Genomic DNA, 12,713 nt, shown 5'->3' on the forward strand with positions numbered 1-12,713 from the left:
TAATCTCTTAGGTTGTTTTGGGTACGCGGCTATTTTCTGTTTGCTTTCTTAGCTCTTGAGGGTGTGTCAATAACTATTACTGCAGCCTGTGTCTAGAAAATACTCAAATCACCCCCTTGCAAATACATCTTTTACTGTGACTTAACCAATGCCAAACAACTTTCTCCCCCTATTTCCATGGTAATGCATCTCAGTTCCTCTCAAACTCAGAGCCTCACAGGATAAACGGCTTCCCAGAGATGATGCTCACAGTTCCTGTTAATTAGGGAACTGATATTTACTGGATCGGTGATCTTGGACATCCATAAGGTATCGCATTTTTCATGTATTACTCATTTTACTTTCTTTAGGGTTTAGCCAAAATGAGTAATACGTGGAAAGCTGGGTAAAAGTCAAACCAGCTGTTACTTGTTACTGTCATTTTTTGAGAGTCTTGCTTCGTTGGAGTCTCACTCTGTCATCCAGGCTGGAGTGCAGTGGCACGATCTCGGCTCACTGCAGCCTCCGCCTCCTGGGTTGAAGCGATCCTCCCGCCTCAGCCTCCTGAGTAGCTGGGACTACAGGTGCCTGCCACCACACCCAGCTAATTTTAATTTTTGTATTCTTCGTAGAGATGGGGTTTCACCATGTTGGCCAGGGTGATCTTGAACTCCTAACCTCAAGTGCTCTGCCCACCTCGGCCTCCCAAAGTGCTGGGATTACAGGTGTGAGCCACTGTGCCCGGCCTACTGTCACTTATTTTTATGTTGGTAGAAATGCCGGTGGTCAGAAGATCTGGTATTTTACAAAGTAAACCTCCTGGGGGATGGGGGTGAGGCTGAAATAGGCTGAGCCAGTAGTTCCTTTATCTTGGGAATTCAGAACTTCTTGTTATTTTGTTACTGAAACACGTGGTCACAGTTCTCGAGACCGCATCTCTTAAAACGACTGCCTATCATTTTCCCTACTATAAGACTGTATTTGCATGCTTTCCTCTTTGTGTCAAATAATCAGAGAATCTCAGGGTTTTAAAAGTGGCTCTGAAGGTCACCTGGTCCAAAGTGAACTCAGCAAAGAAAAAGGATATATAAAGCCAATTTGCAAAAATGAATTGTATTTCCATATGTTAACAAGAAACAATTGGAAAATGAAATTAAACGAAAGCAACATCATTTTTGGTCATCCTGTAAGTCCTGGGTGGCAGGCACAGAATACAGGTACGGGGCTCCAAGAATCCGGGGAGCCCTCTGAGGATGCATGGCAGGTGTGGGGCGTGGGAACAGAAGCAGGCCACACCTGGGGGTTCCTGGGAAGGTCTAAAGGGTCTGGTGGAGCAGGAAGAGCCTGGGAGGATCACCTAAGGCAGGGCTATGGGAGGGGTTGGACACGCCCCAGGGCACCTTTCAGCCGGAGCTCCCGAGGGCTCAGGCTGAGGCCGCCCTTGCAGGGCCCTGGCTGGGTGTCTTCCCCTGCCCTGCTCTTCCTCTGATCCCTTCATGCTTCCTCCTGGGAGTGCATCCTTCATAAACCACTTGCCCGTGAACTCTTGGTTTAGCATTTACTTCTGAGGAACTCGACTGAGGACAATCCTACTTGGAAAATATTTATATAGAAACAATATACTAAATGTATATGCACAGATATGTGGGTAGACACACATTTGATTACATGGAATGTAGTTTGATCACTGTATTGAGTGTAATATTTAGGACTTTTCGTATGTGATTATAAGTTACATTGATATAAAGTAAGTTGCAACAAGCATAATTTTAATACCAAAATGTTAAGATTCAAATTTTCTGTGAAAAGAGATTGGTAAGGTTCTTCTCTCAAGAGATTGCCCATTTTAGTGATTGTCTTCTTTTTCACCATTATTATTTCAAATTTATGTATCGTATGTTCAACTAAATAACTAAGAAAGACCATGAGGATATACTGAGTGAGGCTATACAGTTTAATAATGAACAGCTTAGGTTCTAGCACACATTAGACAGCCCTGTGTTCAAAACCCCATCTTGTACTAGCTCTGTGGATTAGATCCTTAAATTCCACAACAACAACTTGTGGACTAAGCTTGCTTTCTTTCTTTTTTTTTTTTTTTTTTTTTAAATGAGATGGAGTCTCGCTCTGTTGTCAGGCTGGAGTGCAGTGGCATAATCTCGGTTCACTGCAACCTCTGCCTCCTGGGTTCAAGCGATTCTCCTGCCTCAAGGTCCTGAGTAGCTGGGACTACAGGCATGAACCACCGCACCCGGTTAATTTTGTATTTTTAGTAGAGATGGGGTTTCATCACATTAGCCAGGCTGGTCTCCAAATCCCGGCCCTCAGGTAATCTGCCAGCCTTGGCCTCCCAAAGTGCTGGGATTACAGGCGTGAGCCACTGCACCTGGCCAAAGCTTTCTGACTTAAGTTCTTAAACGCTATAATTTGAGCTTCCCTGTCTTCAGGAAGAAGACAGTAATAGCACATTTCTTATAAGGTTGCCACAGATGTTAAGAATTCAGATAAAACCTCTGCACAGTGCCTGATAGTGCAAAGGACTCAATAAACGTTTGCTGGCATTGCTGGTTTTAAATGACTGCATAAAGCAGTAGCCATCCAAAAGTGAAACAAAAAATTCATGAAAACTGAGTACACTTACTTGTAATGTAGTATCAAAGACGACAAGCTTTGAACTGGTTGGAACGATGTCATAACACTTGTGTGACCTCATGAATCGCATGTAAACACCACTTTCTGAGTCTTCTGCTATAAGAAAAAAAGGCAAAACATCAGTAACAATAAAGAACACCCTCAATCGCATGAAGAGCATATACATAAACCTATCACTAACAGACTTCATGGTAAAATACGAAATGTTTTCCCAGTATGACTTAAGGGCCAGGCAAGGATGCTCACTCTCACTAATTCTATGAACACTGTACTGGAGGTCCCAGATGGGGCAATAAGGCAAGAGAAAAAAATGAAAGGCATACACGTTGAAAAGGAAAAAGCAAAACTGTCTTTACTTGCACACTGTACAATTTTCTATATAGGAAATACCAAAGAATCTAGAAAAAGTTCCTAGATTTAAAAGAATGAGTTTAGCAGGGTCACAGAATTAAATATGGGGTTAATAAAACAAAGGCAAAGCTAATCGAATGGGGAAAAGTTGGAAGCTTTCCCTTCAAGATCTGGAACAAGGCTGGGTGTGGTGGCTCACACCTGTAATGCCAGAACTTTGGGAGGCTGAGGTGGAAGGGTCGCTTGAGCCCAGGAGTTCGAGACCAGCCTGGGTGGCATAGCGAGACCCAGTTTCTACAAAAATAATAAAATAAAATAAAAATAAAAATAAAGGGGGAAAAAAAAAAGACCAGGAACAAGACAAGAATGCCTGCTCTTGCTACTCTGTTCAACGTAGTACTGGAAGTCCTTGTCAGAGCAGTCAGGCAAGGCAAAGAAATAAAAGGCATCCAAATATGGAAACAAGGAAGTTAAACTGTCCCTGTTTGCAGATGACATAATCTTATATATGGAAAACCCTAATGACTCCATCAAGAAACTGTCAAAACTAATAAATTTGGTAAAGTTACGAGATATAAACTCAACATAAAAAATCAGTAGCATTTCTATACACTAATAGACAACTATCTGAAATAGAAATTTTAAAAAATCCCATTTATAATGGTTACGAAAAAACAAAATACTCAGGATTTAATTTAACCCAGGAGGTGAAAGATCTCTACAGTGAAAACTATAAAACACTGATGAAAGAACTGAAGCAGGCCAAGTGTGGTGGCACGTGACTGTAATCCTAGCACTTTGGGAGGCCGAGGCGGGCAGATCACCTGAGATCAGGAGTTTGAGACCAGCCTGGCCAACATGGAGAAATCCCGTCTCTACTAAAAGTACAAAAATTAGCTGGGCATGGTGGCATGGGCCTGTAATCCCAGCTTCTCAGGAGGCTGAGGCACGAGAATTGCTTGAACCTGGGAGGCGGAGGTTGTAGTGAGCTGAGACTGCGGCACTGTACTCCAACTTGGGTTACAAAGTGAGACTGTCAAAAAATAAAAATAAAAAAAAAAGGAAGAATTGAAGAAGATACAAATAAATGGGAAGATGTCTTGTGTTCATGAATTGGAAGAATATTGTTAAAATGACCATACTACCCACTATGATCTACAGATTCAATGCAATGCCTATCAAAATACCAATTCTTCTCAGGACAAGAAAAAAAAAATCCTAATATTTGTATAGAACCACAAAAGACCCCAATAGCCAAAAGAATTTTGAGCAAAAAGAACAAAGGTGAAGATATCACACTACCTGACTTCGAAATATACTACAAAGCTACAATAACCAAAACAGCATGATGCTGGCATAAAAACAGACACACAAAGAGAATCAGAAAGCCCAGAAATAAATCCACACATTACAGTCAAATGATTTTTGACAAAGGTTCCAAGAATACACACTGGGCAAAGCGTGGTCTCTTCCACAAATGGTGCTGGGAAACTCAGATATCCACATGCAGAAAAATGAAGCTGGACTCCTGTCTCTCATCAGATACAAAAATCAATGGAAAATAGATTAAAGATTGAAAAATCTAAGACCCAAACTATGAAACTACTAGAAGAAAACAGGGGAAATGCTTCATGACTTTGGTCTGGGCAAATATTTTACGGCTAAAACTCCAAAAGCACATGGAACAAAAGCAAAAATGGACAAATGGGATTATATCGAACTAAAAAGCTTCTATCCTGCAAAGGAAATAATCAACAGAGTGAAGAGACAACCTACAGAATGAGAGAAGATATTGGCAAACTATACATCTGATAAAGAGTTAATATCCAAAATAGATTAGGAATTCAAACAACTCAACAGCAGGAAAACAACAACAACAACAAAAAAACAAATAATCTGATTAAAAAATGGGCAAAAGAACTGAATACGCATTTCTCAAAGAAGACATACAAATGGTCAATGGGTATATGAAAAAATGTCCACCATCGCTAGTCACTGGAGAAATGCAAATCAAAACCACAATGAGATATCATCTCACTCCAGTTAGAATGGCTATAATAAACAAAACAAAACAAAAGATGAGTGTTGCTGAGGATATGGAGAAAAGGAAGCCCCCCCCCCCACTTTTTTTTTGAACTATTGGTGGGAATGAAATATAAATTAGTATAGCCATTATAGAAAACAGTACAGAGGTTCCTCAAAAAAATAAAAATAGAATTACCCCATGATCCAGCAATCCCACTACTGGGCATACCCAAAGGAAATGAAATCAGAGTGTTAATGACACATCTGCACTGCCATGTTGAGTGCAGCACTATTCACAATAGTCAAGACATGGAATCCACCTAAGTGTCGCCAAAAGATGAACGGATAAAGAAATGTGGTACCCACGCACAACGGAGTACTATTCAACCATAAAAAAGAATGAAATTCTGACATCTGTGACCACAGGATGAACCTAGAGGACACAGTGCTACATGAAATAAACCAGGCATGGAAAGGCAAATACCATCTCATTCATCTGTGGAATCTAAACAAGTTGATCTCACAGGAGTAGAAAGTAGAGAGTGGTTACCAGAGGCTGGGGAGGGAACAGGGTGGTGGTATGTGAGGTTGGTCAGTTACAGTCAGACAGGAGGAATGCATTCTGGTGTTCTATTGCAGTGTGGTGACTATAGTTAACAACAACGTATTGTATATTTCAAAATAGCTAGAAGGGAGGATTTTGAATGTTCCTGCCACAAATGATACATGTTTTAGGTGACAGATACACTAATTATCCTGATTTTATCAGTATACAATATATACATATATTAAAACACCAAACTGTATCCCATAAATATGTACAACTATGTGTCAACAAAAAATTAAAAAAACTGAAAAAAGTACAATAAAGCAAATGCAAATAGGAAAAAAGTCGTCTATATTTGTATCTACTAACTCATTGTTAGCAGACAGAAATTTAAAAAAATTTTAAAGGTATTAATTACATAAATGCTGTATGGAAACACGGACCTAAACAGGGAACACAGAGCACTGAAAATGGTAACGATGTGGACAAATATATAAATGCTTTCAAAAATTATTTAAATCTCTCTAAAAGCTAATTGGCAATTTATTTTTTATTTTTATTTTTTTTAAGATGGAGTTTAGCTCTTGTCACCTAAGCTGGAGTGCAGTGGCTCAATCTTGGCTGACTGCAACCTCCGCCTCCAAGGTTCAAGCGATTCTCCTGCCTCAGCCTCCTGTGTAGCTGGGACTACAGGTGCGTGCCACCACGCCTGGCTAATATTTGTATTTTTAGTAGAGATGGGGTTTCACTGTGTTGGCCAGGCTGGTCTTGAACTCCTGACCTCAGGTGGTCTGCATGGCTCGGCCTCCCAAAGTGCTGGGATTACAGGCGTGAGGCACCGCACCCGGCCCTAACAGACAATTTAAACAAAAATAATGACAGTGTATTGTGGGGTTGATAGCAGGCTGATAAGGAAAAGGCAACACTGTCCAACCGATCATGGAAATGTAGGAGTCATCCTTGCCATTGTCCTCTTGTCACCCTAACCAATTTATCACGATCCCTTGATTTTGCACCCCAGATCCCTCCAATCCACTCATTTCTCTGCCTCCATGGCCACCCCCCTAGATATCCTAACTTCCTCATCAATCCTTCTGCCCCCGTGTCTTCACAGCTGTCCACACTACATCCAGGAAGATTTTGCCAGATGCAAATATAATCTAATCCAGCTGCTTTAGAATAAAGGCAAAACCCCTGAAGTCACCTACAACAGCAGTCCTTAGGACTGGTTTTGTGGAAGACAATTTTTCCATGGGGGTTGGTAGTGGGTGGTTTCAGGATGAAACTGTTCCACCTCAGATCATCAGGCACCAGATTCTCATCAGGATCACACAACCTAGATCCCTCATGGCAACAGTTTGCAACCGGGTTTAGGCTCCTATGAGACACTAAAGCTGTCCCTGATCTGAGAGGATGCACAGCTCAGGCCATAATGCTGGCTCACCCACCCCTCGCCTCCGGCTGTGCAGCCCATTTCCTAACAGGCCAGGGAAGAGTACTGGTTCATGGCCCCAGGATTGGGGATCCCTGACCTATAAGACCTGGGAGGCCTGGCCCCCCCCCCAACCTCCCTGCCTCTTGTACTAAACACTACTGCTTTGTATTTTCTCCAACCCCTATTTTTTTTTCTAGTCCTCCATCAGTGCTCTGCTGTCTCTTCCACAAGGCCTGACACTACCGCATCCTCTGTCTGAAATACTTTCTCCATCTCTTTGTGGCCCAGTGAACTCCTTCATTAGACCTTGGTCCAAGGATATGACTGGTGAGTCATGGAACCTGAATTTGAACTTGAAGCCTCTGGATTCCAAAGCTATGTTCTTAGCCAAACTGATCCCCCTCCTTCCCTCGGCCTGCCACGACCGCTTTCCCTGTTCTGCTGAAATCCTTCCCTATCTTCACAGGTCAGTTCAAATTACACCATCTGCAAGAGACATCCTTGACAGCTCCATTCAGCCCTCACGGATCTGTGCATTTTAGGAAGATCTGAACTACTTGGGAAATATCTGAGAAGAAAAAATTGTAGTGTATAAGCTAATTAGCAAAACAAGTGCTAAACAAGTGATACTACCCAAGCTCCTTGGCTGTGGAAAGGAGCCCCACAATTCTGTGTATTTCCTACTGTGGACATCCATGCAGCTGGTTTGCCAATTTCATGACAAATGATGTGGACCACTCCCAAGTCTATTTCCATTCGGACCTCTCTTTGGGATATCACAATTTATAATGCAGAGTTTCGTCACTGCAACTGCCTCCTGCAGATTTCCCTCTCAAATGCCTCCCCTCCTGATGTGGAATAAAGTCCAGATGCCTCCGTGTTTCGTTTATGAATCTCCACGTTTGGCTTCTCCGCAGCCTTATTTCCCACCTCCTGGTTTCACGTCTAGGCACACAGGCTCCCTCTCAGTCTCCCGTAGCCTTTGACCTCTCCCTTGTTCACTCATGTTACCTTAAACATCCTCCTCCTTGACTTTTCCTTGTTCAATTTCAACCCAGCCTCAACTGACATCTTTTCTCACAAAAGAAGTGAACATCTGAGTGCTCATTATGGACCAGGTACAGCAATAAATCACCTCACTTAACTGATGTAACAACCTAAAGGAATATGGCTTCACATTTTTTATTTTACCTCTGAGGAAACTGAGGCTAGGACAAGCTGTGTCACAAGGCCCAAATGAGACAGTGAAGAAGTGACCCAAGCGGGATTTGAAGCTCTGTCCCAGCCTCCGGCAGCTCCTTATTAAGCTCACTTTCCTGACTCAGTGGTGCACTCATCTGAGCGCACCTGGGGAGGACCTGTGTCCTGGGTCCTGTCCTGGGGTTACAGGGGGACACAATGACCGGTTCTCCACCCTCAAAGCTTATGCATCAGCCCAGGGTGAGCACTGGATCACCTGAGATCACACAGGTGGGTCACCAGCCCTGACCTGGAAAGAGTAAGGATATCTAAAATGACTTCTTCCCCTGAATGCTAATGGCATTGTGCTTCTGTCTCATCAGTTATCGCCTTCTATCTTGTTAACAGTGACTGTGTATTTCTAATATTTTTTCCTTCCTGGGTGATAATTTATTTGAATGATCAGTATCTTACTCAAGTAATCCATAAATTAATTCAGTCTATAAATATTTATTGCATATTGTCTTAGTTTACATTCCTCTCAAAGCTGATCTCAAGACCAGGGAAAGTTAGGGGAGAAAAACTCAAAAGAAAGGGTGCCCAGTAAGCAGGTTACACCTTCAAGACCCTGGAGTGAAGCTATGAGGGAGGATGCTCTGAGGCTGTACAGACCTCAGAGCTGTCTCGGGGAAGGACCCCTCCCGCCCTGCCTGGGTTCCAGGTAATTGAAGCCCAGTTGCCAAAGAATGTCCTGGGGCACAGATGTTGAAATATGAGAACTTGGGTGTGACAGGAGGATTCTGGTGAGGCACCCGCGGCATCCACTGTGCGAGAGGCGGGGATGCCACAGGGAAGACAACAACCACAACCCTTGTCCTCACAGACACTGCAAACCAATGGAGGGGACGCTGACTGTCATCACACTGCCACCAGCACTACCAAGGACAAGCTCGGCGTTCATGAAGGAACAGCAGCGGCTGTCAGGGAGGGAACGGATGGACGGATGATTCCCATATTTCTCAAAACACTGATAGACTAGACAGTGAGGGCCCTGCTAAAGAAAGGCCTGAAACAGCAAGCTCTCATCAGAGCGGCAGAGAGCTCTGGTCTGGGTCCGCCATCGCCGCTAAGGATGACGCGCCTCACGCAGCCGCATGCGCAATCTCCTCATGCCCACTGGGTGCGGGATTTGTGCAATACAAAAACCAAAGATCAGGGCAGTCAAGCATACATTCAACCAGTATTTAAGTTACAAACTGCCTGCCAAATCTATCATCCTAAAATTCAAAAGCAAGAAATCAAGAGGGACGCTAAGTATAGTAAAATGTAACAAACCATCTCCCAGAAAGGAAACCTCTGAAGATATTTTGTTTATTAATTAAATCAAGAATTTTCATAAAAGAGGTACACATATTATAGACATATTATACATGTTATTACTATATGAATATGTGAAATAAAAATGGAAAATAATATAGGGCAGGAATGTTCAAACTTACAGAATTTTTGAAAATTTAAGTTTGGTGTTAGATTATATTTTTAGTATGTCATTTTAATGTATTGATTTCTCAATTATTTCAATGAACATTGTATTTTGAATAAATATATGTTCCAGATTTACAAAAAAGTTGCAAAGCTGGAACAGTTCCTATATACTCCATATCAGGCTCCTCCAAGTTTATCATCTTACATTATTGATACGGTTTGGCTTTGTGTCCCCAACCAAATCTCATTTTGAATTGTAGTTCCCATAATCCCCACGTGCCAAAGGCAGGACCTAATGGGAGGTGATTGGATCACGAGGGCAGTTTCCTCCATGCTGTTCTTGTGATAGTACCTGAGTTTTCAGATCTGAGGGCTTTATAAGGCCGTTTTCTCTGCCCTTGCTCTCTGTTGCCTGCTCCACGAAAGACATGCCTCTTCCCGTTCCGCCATGATTGCAAGTTTCCTGAGGCCCCTCTAGCCATGCAGAACTGGGAGTCAATTAAACCTCTTTCCTTCACAAATTATCCACCCAGTCTCAGGTAGTCCATTTAAAGCAGTGTGAGAACTAATAAACACAGGGTTTTCCCCAATCTTTGGGTTACGCAGTTTCGTTCTCACCATCACCTAGAGGAACACGCTCCATCCTCTTCACACACGGAGGGACACGCCCCATTCTCTACACACGCTCAGTCCTCATCACGCAGGGAGGGACACGCCCCGACCTCATCACGCAGGGAGGGACACGCCCCGACCTCATCACCCGCGGAGGGACACGCTCCGGCCCCACCACGCAGGGAGCGACACGCTCCGACCTCATCACGCAGGAAGGGACACGCTCCGTCCTCACCACGCTCCGACCTCATCACACGCGGAGGGACACGCTCCGACCGCATCACACGCGGAGTGACAGGCTCCGTCTCATCACACGCGGAGTGACAGGCTCCGACCGCATCACACGCGGAGGGACAGGCTCCGACCGCATCACACGCGGAGGGACAGGCTCCGTCCTCATCATCACAGAGAGGGACACGCTCCATCCTCATCATCATATTGAGGGTACACATGCCTTCTCATCCCATCCTATCTAGGGTATCTAAAATCAACATTAGTCATCACCTTAATCACCTGAGTGAAGTCATATTTGTCAGGTTTCTCCAAGTAGAGGTACTCTTTCCTTCTTTATATACAGTAACCTTTTTAAGGTCACTAGGATCCCTCACTTAATGGCCAGGAGTTATGCGCTACCTCCTTGTTTAAAATAATTATGTACAGGAGAGTTATTTATTCATTTATCTGATCATTTATTCATGTCAGTGTAGACTCATGGATATTTATTTCAAACTCTGAGTTATAATCCAATCCTAGGTTAGGAGTGGTAAGAGGCTGTGCCCCAGCCAGTCAGGCACCCACCTGTGGCTGACAGACCTATGGGTGGCTTGTGGAGCCATCTCCTAGTTAAGACAGTTTCCAAGCCTGCTGTGGCTTGGACTTTCTAGCAGGTCCTTCAGCACTGCCTTCACACACAGGCAGCCCCCTAGTTGGCTGGGGAGCTGTGGGAGTGGGCTTGGGGCTTCCTGCGTGGGCTTCCTCCGTCATCCAGGGAGGTGTGGAGAGCTGGGCTCTTGTGCCTGTCCTGCATGCACACAGCCTCCAGAGCAGCTGGAAGTGTGTTCCCCCATCATCAACATCTTGCATTAGCATGGTGCAGTAGTTACAGTTAACCAACCAAGAAAATAATAATGAATGTGTCCAGGCACAGTGGCTCCCACCTGTAATTCCAACACTTTGGGAGGCCGAGGCAGGAGGAGTCCTTGAGGCTAGGAGTTTGAGATCAGCCTGGGCAACACAGTGAGACCCCATTTCTACAAAACATAAAAAAAATTAGCCAGGTGTGGTGGTGCACACCTATGGCCCCAGCCTACTCAGGAGGCTGAAGTGGGAGAGTCTCTTGAGCCAGGAGGCTAAGGCTGCAGTGAGCTGTGACTGTGCCACTGCCCTCCAGCCTGGGTGACAGAGCAAGACTCTGTCACACACACACACACAAAATAAAACCAACAATGTATTAAAAAGTCTCCACATTATTCAGATTTCCTTATTTTTTCCTTAATGTCCTGTGTCTGTCCCAGGATCCTGTCCAGGAGTCCACATGATGGTTGGGAGCATCTCCTTGGGCTCCTCCTGGCTGCCACGGTTTCTCAGACCCTCCTTGTTGTGATGGCCTTGGAAGCTTTGAAGTTCTGATCAGGCACTTTGGAGGATGCCCATTGGCTGGAAGAGGTCTCATGCTTTTTTCAAGATTAGAACCTCTGTAACTGGGTTCCAGGTTTGGGGAAGGATCTACAACATTTTTAAAAAATATAAAGCACTTGACTAAAGTAAAATTCATTAATTAATTTATTTATTTTGGAGAAAGGGTCTCGCTCTGTCACCCAGGCTGGAGTGCAGTGGCACAATCTCAGCTCATTGCAACCTCTATCTCCCGGGTTCAAGCAATTCTTGTTCCTTAGCCTCCCGAGTAGCTGGGATTATAGGTGTGGGAAACCAAGCCTGGCTAATCTTTGTATTTTTAGTAGAGACAGGCTTTCACCATGTTGGCCAGGCTGGTCTCAAACTCCTGACCTCAAGTGATCTGCCTGCCTCAGCCTCCCAAAGTGCTGGGATTACAGATGTGAGCCACCACACCCAGCTGTAAAATGTTAAATATTTAAATTGTAATACATCCTCTTTGAATGTCTAAAACTAGTTAAAAATAATTTAAAAAACAAATAAAAATAAAATTTATAATAAAATTTCTTTAAAAAGATGTTTTAAAATTAAATTTTATGACTGGGTGCGGTGGCTCACGCCTGTAATCCCAGCACTTTGGGAGGCCAAGGTGGGTGGACTGCTTGAGAAGCCAGGAGTTTGGGACCATCTTGGGCAACATGGCGAAACCCTGTCTCTACTAAAAATACAAAAATTAGCTGGGCATAGTGGCGCACGCCTGTAATCCCAGCTACTTGGCAGGCTGAGGCACAAGAATTGCTTCAGGCCAGGTGCAGTGGCTCACGCCTGTAATCC

General features: G+C 43.9%; 1 protein-coding gene across 3 annotated transcripts in view; it reads right to left on the minus strand.

The window, feature by feature from the left end:
- Positions 1-12,713, minus strand: part of PRKAG2 (protein kinase AMP-activated non-catalytic subunit gamma 2) — a 323,168-nt gene that overhangs the window by 38,815 nt on the left and 271,640 nt on the right. For all 3 annotated transcript variants that reach the window (XM_007983534.3, XM_073009507.1, XM_007983536.3), the window contains one exon: positions 2,621-2,727. In XM_007983534.3, coding sequence (XP_007981725.2) covers positions 2,621-2,727 — 107 coding nt within the window. The remainder of the gene's footprint in view (positions 1-2,620; positions 2,728-12,713) is intronic.

This window comes from Chlorocebus sabaeus, chromosome 21, assembly GCF_047675955.1.
Source record: "Chlorocebus sabaeus isolate Y175 chromosome 21, mChlSab1.0.hap1, whole genome shotgun sequence".
NCBI lineage: Eukaryota > Metazoa > Chordata > Mammalia > Primates > Cercopithecidae > Chlorocebus > Chlorocebus sabaeus.